This window comes from Phragmites australis, chromosome 9, assembly GCF_958298935.1.
Source record: "Phragmites australis chromosome 9, lpPhrAust1.1, whole genome shotgun sequence".
NCBI lineage: Eukaryota > Viridiplantae > Streptophyta > Magnoliopsida > Poales > Poaceae > Phragmites > Phragmites australis.
The window spans coordinates 5,168,373-5,188,423 of NC_084929.1; the positions used below are offsets into that span (position 1 = coordinate 5,168,373).

General features: G+C 44.0%; 1 protein-coding gene across 3 annotated transcripts; it reads right to left on the minus strand.

Moving 5' to 3' along the window:
- Window positions 1-4,511: 4,511 nt before the first annotated feature.
- On the minus strand, window positions 4,512-18,984 carry LOC133928518 (6-phosphofructo-2-kinase/fructose-2,6-bisphosphatase-like). 3 transcript variants are annotated; one of them, XM_062374868.1, is made up of 23 exons: window positions 18,452-18,983; window positions 18,288-18,351; window positions 17,606-17,904; window positions 16,905-17,108; window positions 16,261-16,467; window positions 15,944-16,036; window positions 15,246-15,344; window positions 15,108-15,137; window positions 14,363-14,416; window positions 13,598-13,651; window positions 13,454-13,531; window positions 13,135-13,226; window positions 13,003-13,060; window positions 12,829-12,903; window positions 12,479-12,526; window positions 12,220-12,317; window positions 11,911-11,986; window positions 11,752-11,814; window positions 11,575-11,666; window positions 5,298-5,366; window positions 5,106-5,169; window positions 4,965-5,030; window positions 4,512-4,875 (listed from the first exon to the last, which is right to left on the minus strand). In XM_062374868.1, the coding sequence occupies exons 1-23, from the start codon at window positions 18,680-18,682 to the stop codon at window positions 4,840-4,842; spliced, it is 2,250 nt and encodes a 749-aa protein (XP_062230852.1). In that variant the 5' UTR covers window positions 18,683-18,983; the 3' UTR covers window positions 4,512-4,839. The 3 variants fall into 3 exon arrangements, with proteins under 3 accessions (XP_062230852.1, XP_062230851.1, XP_062230853.1); XM_062374867.1 differs by having other exon boundaries at window positions 4,512-4,858; window positions 18,452-18,982; XM_062374869.1 differs by lacking the exons at window positions 4,512-4,875; window positions 4,965-5,030 and having other exon boundaries at window positions 5,129-5,169; window positions 5,261-5,366; window positions 18,452-18,984.
- Between the last annotated feature and the right edge of the window lie 1,067 nt (window positions 18,985-20,051).

The window sequence follows — 20,051 nt, forward strand, 5'->3', positions numbered from 1 at the left end:
ATTCTCAAGGTTTGGTCGGTTGGAAATTCAATTTGCTTCAAATTTCATCAAAATCGATCAAAGGAAGGTTGTCTGCCTGCCGGCGGTCTGACCGCGGCCTTCATCGGTCTGATCGCCAGCGGCAGCAGAGCCCAAAACTTCCTCTGTTTCATCTTGTGTCAATCTTTTTCTTTATCTAATGCATTGTGATATCTCATATGATCAGTGGAGGTGGAAGTGGTCTTGGAAAGAATATGAGAAAGTTTTTGACCCGTCAGGGCAAGGGTAAGAGAAGGTTTTCAGATTCAGAGTCAGAGGGTGATCATGGTGATTCTAATTGGGTGTCATCACAAGATGTTGGTGAAGAAGCCTCTTCTTATGCTGGTAATGTTGATTTTGATATGGATGATGCTAGTGATGAGGATATCGAGATAAATTATCAAGCTTATGTTGGGCATAAGAAAAATTGGAATTCAACTGAGTATACTAGGGGCAGAAACCAATATCAGTATGATCTTGATAATGATGCAACTCAACCTCATTTTTATTCAATGACACAACAAGATGCTTTTTATGGCCATCACTTGAACAAGAACATATTTGATCATAAATGGATTGATTGGACTTATGTGAGAAGTCAACCTAGCATGACTGTTTTAGTTGATATCTTTCAAGAGCTAGGCTTTTATGAGCTTGTTAATTTCAAGTGTGATTGGAATGCTACAGTCATTCAACGGTTCTATGCTACTGTTGAGATCTCCCATAATTCTCAGAAAATTGAGTGGATGACTGGATCTAAGAAATATGAAGCTTCATTCAGAGATTTTGCTAATGCTATCAGAATTCCTTCTGATATTGTTTATGACATTATTGATATTAATGATGAAGAATGCTTGGCAAAGGAAGCTTAGAGTGTCTTTTATAAACCAATGTGTGTTGTCCCTAAAGTCACTCTTAGGACTGTTACAGGCTTAAAGGTGCTCCCCGCTACAATCAACAAAATTGTAAGAGTCACATTTGCTCCAAAGAGTGGTAACAGTGATGCTATTAGGGATCTTTATTGGAATATCATTAACCATATCATGAACAGGGGAAAGATTAATGTAATCAGGTTTATGCTCAAGGCCATTGATGATATCACAGTGAGCATAACTCCATTGTTGTGCTCCATACATTATATCTCTTATTCTCATAAAGACAAAGTTTCAAAAATCTTCTTGTGATTGTAAGCATTTGGGATATCAGCCTTTCAAAGTAGACTCCAGTATTTTGCGTAGAGGTCAGGATGCAGCTTAGGGAGGACAGCATGATGAGCCTCAACACTATGTTCCTCCACCGCAGCCTGCTCCATAACCAGTTCCTCCTTAGTGGGTACCTCTAGCAGGGTTCTTTGATCCATATATGGCTTCCATTCAACACAACATCCACCAGAGCATTCAACAACAGTTTGTCTCTTTTCAGGAGAATCCTCCCCAGTCTTTCTATCAGTCAGTTATTAATGCCACTCAGAATACCATTGCTCTTGCTTGTGAGGATATTGTAGCATTAAACACTCAGAACCAAGAGTTGACCGACATGTTTAACAATATATCTCTAGGATAGTAGAATCTACAGCAACAGTTTGACAGCTTCTCTAGCCGCTTCGACAGCTTCTCTAGCCGCTTCAACAGCTTCTCCGAGCATTTCTATAGTGTATATCCGAGACCTCCTCCACCTCCTCCTCAGGATGAGAAGACATTTTTGGTATTTGATGCCAAAAGGGGAGAATTTGTTGGAACAAGAAGTGTCTTTATTTTGGTTGCATTAGTACTATGTTGAACTATGTTAGATGTTGGAACAAGAAGTGTCTTTATTTTGGTTGCATTAGTACTATGTTGAACTATGTTTAATTATTGTGATCATATGTTCTAACTTTGTTACATATCTCGAGGAGAATGATTTGAAATGATGTGTTTATATTGGAAATATCTTTGGTTATATTCTCTTCCTCGAATCCAAGAAAGCAAGGTAAACTTCGCCAAAATTTCATTAAAATCTCTATCTTGTGCCATTCATCTTCTCTTTAATCATATGAGCACATTTGTAGGGGGAGCTTACCTTAACATGAGTTTTTAATAGTATGTATTTCTTTTAAAATTCATTTTCTTAAAATTCTTGTTATGGAAACTATTCATCGAGTCTTCTTTATGCCTTGTGCTAAAAGTAGGCTCAAAACCTTATTCACATCACTTCTTTGAGTTATTGTCCTCAATTACCAAAAAAGGGGAGATTGAAAGCATCTAGATCCCTAATTCGTGTTTTGGTAATTAATGACAATATATCTTTATGGACTAACTTGTTTGGTTGAGTTATGAAAATGTTAGTTACAAAGATGTTGCGAAGCTAGAAGATGTATGAGTGGAAAGTATGAAAAAGGCTAGCTCAAGGCAAAGGTATATTATAGGGCATTCTATTTTGCCGGTCAAAGGAGTTTAGAGAAGAAAATTGATCAGATTTATAGGATAAATGCCGTACTATTAAGAGGGGTTGATGTGTGTTTACTTAAGGCTTCTATAGTGTCAAATTTGCTCAAACTTGCATTTTATATAGAGTTGAAAAATGTAGTTTGAGAGAATTCGAGAAAAGACTGCCTTTGGGAGTTTCTGGATGTTGGCGGTCTGACCGGCCTATGAGGCGGTCTGACCACTGTATATGAGTCAGGGCAGTCTTGTTCTATCTCGAGAGTGGCGGTCTGACCGGCCCTTCGGGCAGTCTGACCGCTGTATACCCATGGTTGTTAGGTTCATCTCGAGAGTGGCGGTCTGACTGGGGGAATTATGTGGTCTGACGCTGTATAGCTTTGGTGGATTTTGTTCGGATGTGGAACACGTGGCGGCACGCCAGGAGCAGCCTCCCCAGCTCTCCTGTCGTCCTCCATCTCCCCCAGGCACATCGCACACTGCTCATGCTCGACGGCAGCGCCTTCCTCCTCCTCCCCCTGGACTCCCACACGAACACCGGCAGCACGCACAACGCCTTGGCGTCCCGGCCGCACGCGCCGCCGACGCCAATGATCTCCAGCTCGTAGCCGTCCGGTGGGCGCTGCAGTGCGCGTAGGTTGCCGGCGGTAGCAGCAGCGTCATGCCCTCGCCGCAGGAGGTATCGTGCGTAGAGGTGGAGCGCGGCAACGAACACGATCGCCACCAAGAGCCGGTGACCGCGGCCAGCTGGACATTGGCGTCGTAGCGAGCGAACAACATGGCCGCTGGATGCGTTCAATCATGCATGCATGCATGATGGCAATTTGGCTTGGCGACCACTATATAATTTGAGGTAGAGCTAGGACTTGAGCGTTAGATTGCCCACGATATGAGTTTTGGCATGGCCCAAAGCACGATATGACACGCAATATTTTGGACTGGACCAACACGGCATGACACAAACACGAAAGCCGTACCGTGCTTAGAATCTTGGCACGGTAGACGTGCCAGCACGACACGAAAAGGGCACGACACAATCTGCATGATTATTTTCCTGTGCTTATACTCTAATCTCTCGGATACAAAATGTGAGACACTAAGAAAGATGTGTGAGCATAAAAAATATAAGTGTAAGATGATAAGAGATAAATATATAAATATTGTCAGATGGTATGAAGTATGTGTGAGCTTGGGAGATACACGTGATGGTAAGAGATAAATATATAAATATTGTCAGGTGATACGGAGCAAGGCCGTGCCTAGACCGACACGACACGACGATGGCATGACGTGCCAAGTGCAATGCTTGGATCTTCCTAAGTTGACTCATACCGACACATCACGACATGATTGGCCGATCATATATAATAAGTATAACATGACATGACACAAGGCACGACAGGATTGGACTGGCGGCCCGATCCGACCTAAGTCCCAACACTAATTGGAGGCAGTAGAAGAAACTGAAGAAGCGAGCAGGAGGCAGACAGGGACAAGTGAGGGAATCCAGGGAAATTTGGCAGACTGTTGAGGACCATGTTCCAGAGCAAGAAAACTGTCTACCTTGAGTCCTCACATGGACACAGTTAGGAGTTTGGCCGGTCATATAAGTCTCTAATGTATAAAACATAAGTTGATTCTCATATCATCTCTTTTTCTTCTCTCTTTCTATTTAATAAAACCCTTAAAATTTAAACAATTTACTTATTTTTGTCATTCATCATCATCCTTCAGCCTCCCTATCTCGTTAACGGCTACCGATATAACTTATTTTATTAATAAAAATAAATAAAAAATTATGGAGGAAATTAGTAGATGATCTTTTTTCAGATCCATCTAAAATCAAACTACATCACTCCTGATATATTCGTTTGACAGTGTCCCAATAACATTCGTATCATTATACCTTAGTTTGTGCTTGATGTTACTATATCTAGTATTTATATTTTTATTATAACGTACAGATACTTAGCTAGTCCAATATAACCCAACAGTGATGCTTCATTGGTCCTGACATCAGCCACAGGACCAACCAATTTGGCTGGTCATATATGTTCTGAACAAGCCTTGGGATTATTGTTGCTTTGAGGGTATGTCTGCATTCCTTATTAGCAGCAGTAAGTATGTTATTTTTACAGTTCCTTATTAGTAATATGTTTTCCTTTACAATGATCAATATGCATTTTCGGTACAAATTTTACACCGGAGGAGTTCGTTTTACACCATCCGGAGAAAGATGAGATTGGGTAACTATACTGGAATAATTGTGTATCTGTACTCTGTATGACTATCCGAAACAGCAGAGCTGCTGCCTTACTGATAGCCTTGTATGTACCACAATCTCAGTCCATGAGCTTGTACCTCTTCTCTTCAACACCGGTGACTCCCATTTGTATCTCTATTATGGTATGCAGCGGCATCTACATAAGAATAAATGCTATTACTTCGAATTAGCGACGTCTTGCAAGGCTTCTAGTACATTATTAATACATCATTGACGAAGAAGAGGACGATCAAATGTGTCACCTCTATGTCTGGAACTTCTCTCAAAGGCCTGTCGGCAAAATATGCATAAAGCGCTCGCAATACGGCCTATCAATAGGACACATAGTTCAAAGATCAGCTTCTGTGCACATCAAGATTTCACCATCAAGTGTAGCAACTTGCCTGGTGGGATATAACGACCACTGGTGCACGCTGGCGTTCTAGCTCGATGATCACGGGTTCCAACCTGAGGGTTATTATGACATCAGCAATTAGGCTATAGTGATGATAGAACTGAAACTTTTTACGATGTACTGCAAATTATAGTAAACCTATACATGTTTTGTCTCAATAACTAGGCATTATTGCTTTAACCTCTGAATCACATCAAGGTAAGATTCTCCACGGGGGTAGCGATATCTAAGCTTGTCCTTCTTGCGTGACCTGGTTTGAAAAGGCATTAGAAAAACATCACAGTGGTGTTTTCAGATGCAAATATTCAACAAATATGGGCTGGCCAATCTGTGAGCACAACAATCAATAATGGTGTACTCTGTCCCTTGTACATGTACTGTACTATACTAGTATCAGTTTTGCGACTAAAAAGTGTCAAAAACAATGCTGCTCGTTCAATTTTTTCTTAATTTGTACAATGAGGAAAACTATAAATCTAAAGAAGGATAATTAATACATTGGTCTGCCATCTTGTCATGTGAGGGCAGACCTACCATCGACGTCGGGCGCACCAAGGAGTCGTGACGGCTGCAGCTACATCTTCATCGGCAAGTTAGGTTTGTAGTTGGATTGGTTAGAGATAGAATTGGATTAATAGATTGGTTTTCGGTTAGGAATAGAGATTGGAGTTAGTTAAGGATTTGTTAGCCATAGCCATCTATATATTGTAATTGTGAGAACTCACGAAGGCAATCAATTAGAATCTTAAAGTTCACCCTTATCCCGTGCCTTGCTCTGGGACGTCGCCACCACAGCTGCTGCCCAAGTTCAAGCGTTCGGTTCTGCGTCCACGATTACCAATTCCACATTGCTAAAATCTCCGATCGCTGATCTCTGTCATCGGCCATGACAACTTGGTATCAGAGACAGCTCTTTCGATCCCGATGGCCAACGCCTCCAAGACTATCGACGACGTGGTTCGGCAACTTGACGACATAGTGTCTCAGCTGAAGGCGCTAGCAGCGACGGTCAGCCAAATTCCTACGATCAAAGGTGACATCAGCGACCTAAAAAATTAGGTGGCTGCGCACAACGTAGCTCTCTCTCGTCTGGAGAACACCGGGTCGTCCACAGCCCATACCACGACGACCGGTCCGAAGAAGCACGACGACGGGCTACCAGCCATGCAAGACGTCGGCGCTCGACAGGACGACGACGGACCTCCTCCACGCTACCACAAACTGGTTTTCCGAAGTACGATGGCGCCAACGACTCGTTGCCATGGCTCAATCGGTGCGAGTAATTCTTCCACGGCATGGCTACGCCGAAAGATCACAAGGTATGGCTGGCTTCGTTCCATATGGACGATAACGCCCAACAGTGGTACTTCCGCCTCACGCAGGATCATGGCGAACCAACGTGGCCGGACTTCATCAAGCTCGTCAATCGCCGCTTCGGTCCGACAATTCAGGACAACCATCTTGGCGGGCTTTCCCAGCTTCGTAAGACTGGGTCGGTGGCCGATTACCAGAACAAGTTCCTTGCCCTGGTCTGCCAGTGCAATAGGGTGACCTAACGCCATCAAATTCAGGTCTTCACCGCTGGCCTCTTGGATCCGCTCCGCACGAACATGGAATTGCGCCAACCCAAGACTCTGGAAGACGCGATGCACTTGGCCCGCGCGTACGAAGGTCGTGCTCAGGTGTAGGTCACCGCGGATCTCCCTCGCCAACGCTCGAACGCGTCGCGACCAGCACCAACCCTGAAGGACGCTGGGGTCCGAAGACCGTGATGACCAATAGATCGCACTGCTTTAAGTTCCTAACGCCGGCGGTGATGGCTGATCGCCGCACCAAGGGATTGTGCTACAATTGCGAGGAGAAATTCTTGCCCGAGCATAGGTGTAAGAAGTTGTTCCAAATTGTCCTAGATTTTCCCAAGGACAGGGGCGGCTATGAAGAAGACGTCGAGGATGAACCGAAGATCTCTCTGCACACACTCTCGACAGGACAACAACCGACCTCCTCCACGCTACCACAAACTGGTTTTCCGAAGTACGATGGCGCCAGCGACCCGCTGCCATGGCTCAATCGGTGCAAGTAATTCTTCCACGGCATGGCTACGCCGAAAGATCACAAGGTATGGCTGGCTTCGTTCCATATGGACGATAACACCCAACAGTGGTACTTCTGCCTCACGCAGGATCATGGCGAACCAACGTGGCTGGACTTCATCAAGCTCGTCAATCGCCGCTTCGGTCCAACAATTCAGAACAACCATCTTGGCGAGCTTTCCCAGCTTCGTCAAACTAGGTCGGTGGCCGATTACCAGAACAAGTTCCTTGCCCTGGTCTGCCGGTGCGACAGGATGACCTAACGCCATCAAATTCAGGTCTTCACCGCTGGCCTCCTGGATCCGCTCCGCACGAACATGGAATTGCGCCAACCCGAGACTCTGGAAGACGTGTGCACTTGGCCCACGCATACGAAGGTCGCACTCAGGTGCAGGCCACTGCGGATCTCCCTCGCCAACGCTCGAACGCGTCGCGACCAGCACCAACCCTGAAGGACGCTGGGGTCCGAAGACCGCGATGACCAATAGATCGCACCGCTTTAAGTTCCTAACGCTGACGGAGATGGCTGATCGCCGCACCAAGGGATTGTGCTACAATTGCGAGGAGAAATTCTTGCCCGAGCATATGTGTAAGAAGTTGTTCCAAATTGTCCTAGATTTTCCCAAGGACGGGGGCGGCTATGAAGAAGACGTCGAGGATGAACCGAAGATCTCTCTGCACACACTTTCGGGCGTCCAACACGACGATATGATGCGTCTCCATGTCTCCATCGGCGGCCAGCTCTTCCAAGCCTTCGTAGACTCGGGATCCACACATAACTTCATCGCGGACGTGGCCTTGCCCAAGGCCGGACTGACACCACTTGGTCGTTTAGGACTCCTAGTCACTGTGGCCAACGAGGACAGTGTTCCAAGCGCGGGAGTTTGCCGTCGCGTCCCAGTCCGTGTCCACCACTAGGATTTCCACCTTGACCTCTACACCCTCGATCTCGGCGAACACGACGTGGTCCTGGTGGTGCAATGGCTGCACACCCTTGGGCTCATTCTTTGGGACTTCGACAAGATGACCATGTCCTTTTGGTGGCGCGATCATTGCATCATCTGGCATGTGCTTGTAGGCCGCGCACCACAACTGAACTTGCGCGTTTACTCGGCATGGGCAGTTCTTGACGCGCTACTGGAGGAATTCAACGATCTGTTCCAATCACCTATGGGCTTACCATGCAGTCACCGCATTCATCTCCTGCGGGGCACACCACCAGTGGTCGTTCGGCCGTATCGCTATCCGTCCATTCAGAAGAACGAGTTGGAACGTCAATGCACCGAAATGCTATAGCTCGAGCTTATTCGCCGTAGCAAGTCCACCTTCTCTTTGCCGGTCCTGCTTGTCAAGAAGTGCGATGGATCATGGCGTTTCTGCGTTGATTACCGAGCTCTCAACGACAAGACGTTGAAAGATAAATTTTCAATTCCCGTGGTGGCCGAGCTTCTAAACGAATTCAAGGGGGCGTGCTTCTTTACTAAGCTCGACTTGCGCTCTGGATATCATTAGGTCCGCATGTACGACGACGACATTCACAAGACGACGTTCCGCATGCACGAAGGCTTATTCGAGTTTGTTGTGATGTCGTTCGGCCTTACCAATGCCCCAGAAGTTTCAGGCCCTGATGAACGAGATCCTCAAACCCTTCCTGCGTCGCCATGTGTTGGTATTTTTTTGATGACATTTTAATCTATAGCAGGTTGTGGGCTGATCATCTCCGACATACGCGCGCTGTGTTCCACCTCCTCCGCCAGCACAAACTCGCCCTGAAGAAGTCGAAATGCTCGTTTGGAGAGACGTTCGTGGCCTATCTTGGTCACGTCGTTTCTAAGGACGGTGTCGCCATGGACAACGCCAAGATCAGGGCGGTGGTGGACTGGCCGCGCCCGGTCTCCATGCGCGCGCTGCGAGGATTCTTGGACTTAGCAAGATACTACCGCAAGTTCATCTGAGATTTCGGCGCCATCGCTGAACCTTTGACAAATCTCCTCAAGAAGGAGGGGTTCGCATGGACTACCGATGCCTCTTCCGCCTTCGACAAGCTGAAGAATGTGCTGACCATCGCGCCGGCATTGCAACTACCGGACTTCACTAGCTCCTTCACCGTGGAATGCGACGCATCAGGCTCCGATTTTGGAGCGGTACTGCATCAAGGCAGCGGTCCAATTGCATACTTTAGCAAACCAGTCACGCTGCGACACACTAAGTTGGCCGCCTATGAACGTGAGCTCATCGGCCTCGTCTACGCCGTAAGCATTGGCGACTATATATCTGGGGACATCCCTTCATCATCAAGACCGATCATTATAGCTTGAAGTTCTTGCCTAATCAGCATCTGTCGACCATTCCACAACATCGTTGGGTCAGTAAACTCTTCAGATATGACTTCGTGGTCGACTACAAGCCTAGCTTGACGAACACGGTGGCAGACGCCCTATCTCGTCGGGACGGTGGCGTTGGCGCTAAGCAATTAGCAGCAATTTCTGGGCCGCGGTTCGACCTCCTTGATGATATTCGCAAGGACACGACAGGGGATGCTGCGCTACAAGAGCTAGTGACCAAGATGCAATGGCGAGCTGGGGCCAACGTGGCCGGTACGCGATGGCATGATCATCCGTGACCGACGCATCTTCCTCTCCAGTTCCTCCCCATTGATTCCATTGATTATATCGGAGGCTCATGAACCAGGAAACGAAGGCGTTCAAAAGACGCTCCACCGCCCGCAGCGATTTCACTTGGACGGGCGTGTGTGTGGCTGTCGAGGACTACGTGCGTGGCTGTTCGACCTGTCAGCGCAACAAGACTTCAACACAACACCCAGCCGGTCTTCTTCAGCCTCTTCCAGTGCCGGAACACATTTGGGAAGACGTCGCAATGGACTTTGTCGAGGCATTACCTAAGGTACACGGGAAGATTGTCTGTGGTAGATTGGTTCTCGAAGTACGCTCATTTTATTCCTCTGGCACATCCATACATAGCTGAGTCTGTTGCTCGAGCGTTCTTCGCGAAGGTGGTGCGCCTGCACAGGTTGCCGACAATCATTGTCTCGGATCGTGACACCATCTTTACAAGCCGGTTCTGGACAGAATTATTCAAGCTCGCGGGTGTTCGCCTTCTCAAAAGCACTGCCTTTCATCCCCAGACGGACGGTCAGACAGAGGCAGCCAACAAGGTCATCGCGATGTATTTGCGGTGCATGACAGGTGACCGTCCACGTTAATGGGTACAGTGGCTTCTGTGGGTCGAATATTGCTACAACACATCATTCCATACGACGCTCCAAGCAACGCCGTTTCGCATCGTCTACGGCCGTGACCCACCTACTCTTCGCTCCTACGACTTGGGCACGGCGAGGTGCAGGCGGTGGACAAACAGCTGGTGGATCGGGACTCCTTCCTCCATGACGTCCGAGATCGTCTTCATCAAGCTCAACAGCATGACAAGCACTATTACGACGACAAGCACCGGCCTCTCACATTCGATGTAGGCCAATGGGTATGGCTTCGTCTTCATCACCATCCAGCAGTGTCTATTTCCGATGCATCCTCAAGCAAGTTGGCTCCTCGTTTCTACAGTCCTTACAAGGTCCTTGAACGCATTGGTGAGGTGGCGTACCGCCTAGACCTACCACGGCAGGCACGTCTTCATTCGGTGTTCCACATCAACTTATTGAAACCCTTCATTGGTGATCCTCCGACTGCACCACCGCCACTTCCACCTATTCACAATGGGCGCGCGGTGTTTATGCCTGGTTGTTGTTTTGCGTTCACGTTTGAGCTGTGGCGTTTGGGAAGTGCTGGTTCAATGGGAGGGCCAGCCGGTTGCAGATGCCTCGTGGGAACGTGTTCCAGAGTTCCGTCAGCACTATCCCAACTTCCAACTCGAGGACGAGCTGTTTCCCAAGGGAGGGAGAGATATCATGTGGGGATAGACCTACCATCGACGCCGGGCGCGCCAAGGAGTCGTGACGGCTGCAGCTACATCTTCGTCGGCAAGTTAGGTTCGTAGTTGGATTGGTTAGAGATAGAGTTGGATTAATAGATTGGTTCGGTTAGGAATAGAGATTGGAGTTATTTAAGGATTTGTTAGCCATAGCCATCTATATATTGTAATTGTGCGAACTTAGGAAGGCAATCAATTAGAATCCTAAAGTTCACCCTTATCCCGTGCCTTGCTCCTGGGCGCCGCCACCACGACGCCACCCAAGTTCAAGCATCCAGTTCTGCGTCCACAATTACCAATTCCGCATCGCTACAATCTCTGATCACTGATCTCTGCCACCGGCCGTGACACATCTCATATGAAGTTACTAGTAAGGACCTCCCATGCACAAGCAACCAATGAAAAGATTATTATACATACTCATATTCCTCGGGCATAATTTTCATTATCTCTTCATACGTCATCCCATCACAAACTCCAGAATTGATTTCATCAAGAGCACGCCATTGTATCTACAACAAGAGTCAATCAATGTCAATGTGGCTACCTTGAAAGAGGTCTGTAATTAGAAGACTCCTAAACTCTCTAACCAATTACCTTTGGGAATCCAACAATTGGACTTGCTGTCAAAATTGTTCTCTGAAGAGTGCTGGTCCATATCTAAATAATTGGATAATCACAAATTGAAAACCTCTTACTCTATCTGCTCATTTTCTGGTGATTAAATTGATCTTTCAAATCCATGAAATTACTTACAGTTGCAGTTTTCTCAGACTTGAGCCGCTTTTCAATAAAGTTGGCTAGCTTCTTCGCATAAAGCTCTCCATCTTCACTGTGCGCAATTATCAGGCAGTTTAAAGAGGAATTTGTTAGCTCAATACAGTAAGATCATTCATATAAGATCGACACATTTGCATGATACTTACTTGGATGAGTGCAATAACTGAACTTCTAAATGAAAATTTTCCATAAAATTTAACATTTTACTTGCAGGGCTTAAAATGGCAATGTCAATGCAGAAAGTATCATCTGAAGGCATCAGATTAAAACTTAGAGAAAGCAAACCTTAGGACCGTATCACCACCAACTCTTCCTCTAACATTATGTAAACTCTCACCATGCCTGGTAAGCAAAATAGGCCGCGGTGTAAGATGAGAGTTCACCTGCAGTTGCATAATGCGAGAAGATGTGTCACCAATTGATTGTGTCATGCAAATAAACTTGAACCAAACAAGAAATATGTGCATTTCTTAGAACATGCAGATATTTTGCATACTCAAAAAGTGCAAGTAACTATTCATTGTGTGAGCCTAGAAGTACATACCAAGAAAAAGACGATCCGCCCAGGGAGATAACCACTGATATTATTTACCTGGGTACAAGGTCAAAAAAGTTAAGAACTTTCAAATGAAGAAGCATTAAACAAAACATAGCATGTCAAGTTTCAAAACTGAAAACATATGATCACAAAACTCAACATCGTTTGGTGTAAATAATTGATCCTACTATGTGCCCATTTTACAGAACATCGGATGCATGTTCAAGTATTTCCGAAGGTATTCAATTACATGGAACGTGTACCAATACCATTGATCCTTCTGGCACCTAGGCATGCCAACCTTCCTAGTGTAGATTCATGTACTGTAGAATGTGCAAAGGTACGGAAGAGCTTACCTGTAGCTGACCACCCTGCCCTTTTACCATGTCAATCATTTTAATGTAAGAACCTTCCCCCACTGGCTCGTAGACCTACAGAAGTAATGCTACTTGATTCAGGACTAAATAGTTAACGCAACTTAAGAATTTTATTTAGTAAGCATCACTTCAACAGAACAAAAATAGTTGAACCTTTTCATAATTCATCAAGCGTTCCTTGAAGTCCCGCAGTCCAGCTTCATAATCTAGCCTGCAAATTTTTCACAGGATTCAGGCTGCAAACTTGCCTCTATCTATGGAAGGGTGAATTTGGGAGATTCTCACTGGTCAGCATAGTCAGGACTTTGTTGTATCTTCAGACGTATATTTCTATCAATTATGTTTGGATCATTACATATTGTCTCCAGAAATATAATCTGCAGAAAGTGAATTCAATTAGGAAGAGAAGTTCAAGAATACAAATGCAAGATAGAAATGTACCAAATGCACTTGAGCGCATGAATTCAATTAATCAACAAATTTCAGCAGTACAGCAGTATTGTCTGCTGACTTTCATAGATGTGAACCATCTTTAGCTAGACAAGCTGAAGTAAGCAAAGATAAAAGAACCATATCTGATGTAAATATGAATGTTATCAATTACCTTACAGTTACCTTCAGCCATCTTCATTAGCATATGCCTTCGTTTTCTTGTGCTGTTTGTTGCATCAAAGATACCAACCTAGAAACAACTGGACCTGATCAGAACAAATATTACATTTCAAGCAGGCTGTGAACACCAGCTTACCTGACCTCCTCCATGCATCCAATCTATCATGTCCTCCATTGCTAAAGCAGCTACCTGGCAACATGTATGACAGAAGGATAATGTAAGCAGATATTAATAATATACTGAAACAAAGATACTGTTTAAATTTTAATATTCGCCTTCTAAGGGTTGATCATCACAAAATCACATTTGACCTTTCTGATATTCTTGTTGGAAACTTCATGAGAAGAATCTAGGAGCAAACCCAAGTCCCTAACTATGCTTAATGGCAAAATGTGACTGTTGAGAAAAGAGGCAGCGGACATATTGTACTGAATACCTATAAGTAGTTTTTATATAGTAGTAAGGAATTATAATTCAACTCGAACATATTGTACTGAATACCTATAAGAAGTTTTTATATAGTAGTAAGGAATTATAATACAACTCTATTGATAAATAAATGACATGCACGATAACCCTATTAAGGTCCGTTTTAGAACGAAGAAGTTTCAGAGGAATTTCACAAGACTTTCACAGGAAACAGTTCAGTTCCAACAGGAATCTAAAAAACTACCGTGTTCTAAATAGGGACCAATTTCCTAAGTACAGTAGGCAATTATGAAGATCAATGTGTTGATCAAAGGAGAGCAGTAAAAAGACCCGAGACATTTTTCTTGAAAACATAGAACAATATAGGTGAATCAGAAGATGTGTCTGTGATGACGTCTATTTGAATTTTGAGAGTAGGATTTAAAAAATACTTAGTAAGAAAATGTACAATAGTTAATAAAGCATGCTAACCTCATTACGTGCCTCAATACCTTCAGTATTATCATCACGGAAAAAATCTGCAGACTGAGAGAATAAAAAAGCAAAATTGTTAGATTACCATATAACAGGAATGTAGCTTTTTAGACAAGCTCAAATAACTGCATTGCAAAATCCAACAAGATGTACAAGTACAACACATGTATGCAAACTAGCCTTATCAGAAGAGGACAAGAATCAGAGCCAGAGATGTAACCAAATATACAATAATGAGTATAGCACAAAGTACAAATAAAATGAGGGACTTCGAGGATTTGCCACTACCCTAAACCAAGTGACAGGAATCAGGACATTCCACTCCATGTGCCAATGGCACGGGTCTTGGAACCACATGTCAACAAGACATAGGAGTGGCAAATTCTGAAAGTCAGATTAGGGGAGCGGCATACCCTTAAAAATCCATAAAATGGTAAGCCTATGGATTAACTGAGTGAACTAATATGAGAACAACATTAATTTTGGTGACAGTTAATATCAACATGCTGAAGGTGTGCTAAAGATTTTCCTTTAGAATGCATACCAAATATATTGTGAATCATGAAGTAAAGTGAACATAAGATAGCCATGATATGATCAGTCTTTATACACAAAAATCTAGTGATGTAGCTAAAAAAAATACAGGAAACATGGAATGAAATTCTGCCATGATAATACTTAACAAAACATAGATGGCATATACTCCAATAACAGAATTATGACAAACCGCAGATCATAGTACCTGATTTGTTCCATGCTTCAGACGACGATACTGCATATATATTTTCAAGCAAAAGAAAAGGTCATCTAATTTGTCAAGCAACAAAAGTATATACACTCACTGTGCCAAGGCAGTTAACTAGAGTAAGTATATAATTACCTTTCCAACATTGAAATTTCTGGTTTCGTGACCTAACCAACGAAGGTACCTTGTAAGCTTAACTGCAGTGAAGGTTTTACCACGAGCTGGTAGGCCAACCTAAATTGTGGGTAGATATATTCAGAAGGAGATCCAACCTTTCGAAACAAGCACTGAATAAAAATTTTAGGAACATTTTCAAGCAAAAAAGTGAATTTTAACACGATATTTATATGACGATTATGCTCAGCAGCAAGACAAATATAAATGGTGTTTTGGGATTGAAATGGGACAAGATGTAGATTCTTACTTCCCCGAATACTCAGTTTTTATTTTAAAAATTACTACATCATGCAAGACTTCGTAATTATTTGTTCACCTATATGTTTAAAAGGGCAACACTTCAATCCTCTACCTAACACTGAAAACCACAAATTTTAAAGTGTACTGATGGTCTGGTTTGCAACCACTCACTACATCACTACAAATCACTAACAATACCGCTCAAGATTTGTAAAATTTAGTTTTCTGTAGAAAAACCCCTCTGTTTAAGTTCATTTAAACACTATAAAGGATATGGTAGGTAGCAATAATGCAACAAACAAATGTTAGCTTGCATTGTCGACCAAAGGATCACAGCAAGTTATAAAAATGTATGTTATAAATTATCACATTAAACACTGCTCGTTATAAATTATCATACAACTCCAATAGTTTACCAAGACAATAGCCAGTTTCCGGTCCTCCTTTGACCCATGTAACCGATCAGCTACAGCTGCAGCTGCAACAGCTCCTGCTGCTTCTGGCATGGTCTGCACAACAATAGTCAAGAAGAAAACTACAAATTTCATTCTATAAAACATTTCTCAAACCACATAAATACTCATTTAATTAGTTCGAGCAAAGAGCTATGCAGATTTATATCTAAATATTATGCCTATTGGTTCAATATCATTAAGCTTATGCAGATTCATGCCTATTATCTATCTGTTTTTACCTACTACTAATACTAATTAAGGAGAGAAACAATGCTGACCTTTGCTGATCCAAAACTAAGCCCAGATGCCAGGGAACATGCACTGGCTGATTTCGGAAGCTTTGGAGAGCCAACACCCCTGTCAACGAAAAGTCCATTTTGTCTGTCTTGCTTTTGCAGCGGTGTAAAGGTACCAATTGATTTGGACTCTATGAGTCCAGAAGATTGTATTTTCTTATAAGAATCTTCTACTAAGGCCTCAATATTCTACAATAGAAACAAATTAATTTTCAATACCGCTTTTGTTTAAAGAACAGAATATAATTGATTTTAATGAAACCTGTATTCAATTCAACAATGCTGATTCAAAGAAAGAAATAACTACTTGCTTCACAAAAAACATGTGATACAGCCATACAGGTATCAAATATATGCAAGTCAGAACAAATTATAATTCATTGCATGAAATAATAACCAAGACCAGACTAGTTCCAAGTTGGTAGGAGGATAAATTTCAGATACAGAACTTGAAAATTGGCCAGATAAGTAAGAGAATGGCAAAAGAGAATTTCAAGAAAAATGTAAAAATGTATGTCCTCAGCAATTGATGTATCAGACCAAAATCTATGACCTTCTATAAAAAACCAATAGAATTAATTGGTGGAACCAATATTTAGCATCAACTTTTCCATATTACAGCCTACCTTCTTGTGGTTACTATGATCTTCAAAATCTGCAGAAACACTACTTGGACTCTGAATCCCATCACTAAGAAGCATATCATTTGTCCACAATGCTCCAGTTTGAATCAAGGATGCAGGGTTTGCTGCATATTCAACTGGTGGTGCAGTTGGCGCTGGAACAACATAATGCTCTAAGTCAAGTTCCAAACTAGCCCCAGATCCATCCTGTAGAAAGTCAGGAAACATAAACCTGTGAGAAACCATAATACAAACTAGCTTGGATTTCAGCAAGCAGTTACAACAATCATGCAAGCGTTTGAATGATTAGTAGAAAAGGATAAGGAAATGATTGAGAAATATTCCTTTTGTAGGTCTAGGTTTCCAAAAAGTACCAAGAAGGTTGTGAAATGCTACGGAAGGAAAAGCAAAGTAGTAGTAGTACTAATAATAATAATCTGCTAGCATTGCTGGCATCAAATAGCATTTCACTGCAATTATTGTAAGAAGATATGTGATAAGATTCTAAAGCAGTAAAGATTTTTACTAGTCTGATATTTTTTTAACTTGATAGAGTTGGTTTTTCCCCCTCTACTTGTTTGACTTTAGAGAACCTAGGATATTGATAAAGCAGTTATGCATGTCATAGAAAGATCACACAGAACTTTGCAACCAAATGCATAAATCACAGGAGGCACAAAGGTTTCAAACTTAAATGCTCTCACCTCAGTCGCATGAGTTGGTGTGACATTGATACTGATATCAGGGATGCCCCGGACTCTGGAAGGCTGAAAGTTCTCCTTGTACACCCTCCAGCTCGCGGCAAGATCAAGAGGAGACACGATGTCCGCCTTGTTGAACACCCTGAACTCGAGCACCTCACCATCTCCATTGAGCTTGAATAGTGCAACGCTCACATCACCCTCAAGCATGCCACCGGTGAGAAGCCGTGTCGGCCCTTCCTCGATGATGCACGGGGTCGCTGCGTCTTTGGGCTTCAGCAAGAATTTGAAGTCCAGTGTTTCTGGAGCAAAATCCACGGGTTAAAATTATTCAAACAATGAATCCAGCAATTTGCATCAGAGTTTGTAATGATCGAGTTTGACACTTCAATTTCTAAATGAGTCAAGCAATTCTATTCCACTGGAAGAACTAATGGCATTCAGCACGTCAGTCCGAGGAAGAAAAGTTGACAAAAGCCCAATTCTTTACCAAAAGCACAGGACAAAAGAAAAATCCACCCAAGAACTAAAAAAAGGTCAAAAAAGGAAAAAAATTATGAAAGGGGCATCGATACCCAATTCAAATCCATGACAACCCAATACTAACATGGAACAGGAGGACAGCCACGAGGCACGTACAACCTCTCTCTCTCTCTCAAAAAAAAAAAAAGGCACACAGACACACCATGGTCCGGCGGCACGACGAAGCTGAGCTCCCACATGGACGCCAGCTCCCTCTCCATGGCGAGCTGCAAAGCCAAACGACAACAACAAAACAAAAATCATTTCACTAAGCCGCGGCACGAACCAGAAGCGGAGCAAAGAGCAGGAAGCAATTGGGGGGCGTACGGCGTGGGACGGGTCCCAGGAGCCGATGATGGGCTCGGAGCCGCAGACGTGCGGGACGAGGTCGCCGCTGATCCGCGCGTTCTCCATCTTGAGCGACACGTACAGCTGCGCGCCGCCGTGCCACGCCACCCCCGCCCCCGCGCCCCCATCCCCATCCCCGCCGCCGCAGCCCACCCCCGCCGCCGCGCCGCCCACGATGCCGTCCATGCCCTTCGACCCCGACGAGCCCATGGCTAGTAGCACAAGTGTGCGCGTGTGCCTGTGGAATCGGGATGGTGGTGGAGGAGGTTTTAATCGGGATGCCGTTTGGATTGGGGCGAATGGGACCGGGGCAGCGATGGGGAGTGGTGCGGTGGAGTTGGGGACCGTTGGAGGCCTCGCAGCCTCGGAGTTCGGAAGGAAGCGGGCGGGCCCCACCGGGAAGATAAGCGCGGGATCGGCCTGTCAGCGACGGCCTCGGCGTTGGTGCGGCGGCGGCTCCTCCGCGTCTGCACGGCGACTCCCCAGGGCCCAGGCAGGCTCCAAGTCTGACCCTTGCACCCTGCTCCCTGCTCTGTTTTTTTTCTCTTTGGTCAACTCTCTCTATATATTTGGTCGCGGCACTTGTTGCGAAACTTTCTACATTTAAGGGGCTGTTTGGATACGTAGTTTTTTTATATTTTTTTTAAGGATACCAAGGTTTTCTAAAAATATCATAGTGTATAAAACTTTGAGATGTTTAAGTACCATAAATCCGTAGTTTTATAAATCATGGTACTATCAAAACAACCGTTTTTTATATCTAGAAATCCACTCTTGACTTTTTTTATAAACCACAGCAATAGAAATTCTAACCTCTTTCTCTCTCTCCCGATCTTCTTTTCCTTTTCTTATCTGCCCTACTCGGAGCAGCTATCATCCCATATGAAGCCATGAAGAAAGAAAGAGAAAAGTGTGCTGCAAGAAAAGGATCCACGTGAAAAAAAAGATGTGTGTTCTCACCAATTTCTTCATGTTCCACTTGATTACTGCGAGTTGACCACATAGGGCATCCGGAAACGAATCTATCTAAGAACACCATGGATATATCTCTCATTTTCCCCTTCATCTCGTCACCTTGGGATGGCACATGTAGTGTGGATCATCCGGTGCTAGCAACATTGGGTTTTGGGAGCGGTTGGGCTTGTGGCCTTGTGCTATTTTTTAAGCTCAGCATGAGGTTCTAGTGGTGGGAGCAGCAGAGGTAGGTGGTGGATTTGTGCGGGAAACTGAAGGAGAAGATAATCTAGGAACTGGATAAATTAGTAAATACGGAACACAGTTGCTGCCTGCATTGTTTAATATTTATGTTTGCAACTGAGATGCATGATATGTATGTACTCTACAGGTAATTGGACAAATCAATGATTGCTTGTATTCTCATGACTTTTGTAATGTAGTTTAGTGATTAGTGCAATATTAGTTTAGGGGCTAGCTTTCAACCTTTCATGCAAAAAATTCATCTTCTTGTAGAGAGAGAAAAAAAAAGATCATCTTAGACTGATGAAAGAGTATGTTGATACGGCAAAATTTCATGGTCAAAATGGATGGACCAAGGAAGGATGGAACAACATGGTAACAT

Coding starts and splice junctions, on each gene's coding strand:
- LOC133928518 (XM_062374867.1), bottom strand. CDS start 18,682: ATGGGCTCGTCGGGGTCGAAGGGCATGGACGGCATCGTGGGCGGCGCG. Junction 16,468..16,904: donor ATCATAGTAACCACAAGAAG/GTAGGCTGTAAT, acceptor TTTCTATTGTAG/AATATTGAGGCCTTAGTAGA. Junction 13,227..13,453: donor TGGCTGAAGGTAACTGTAAG/GTAATTGATAAC, acceptor CACTTTCTGCAG/ATTATATTTCTGGAGACAAT.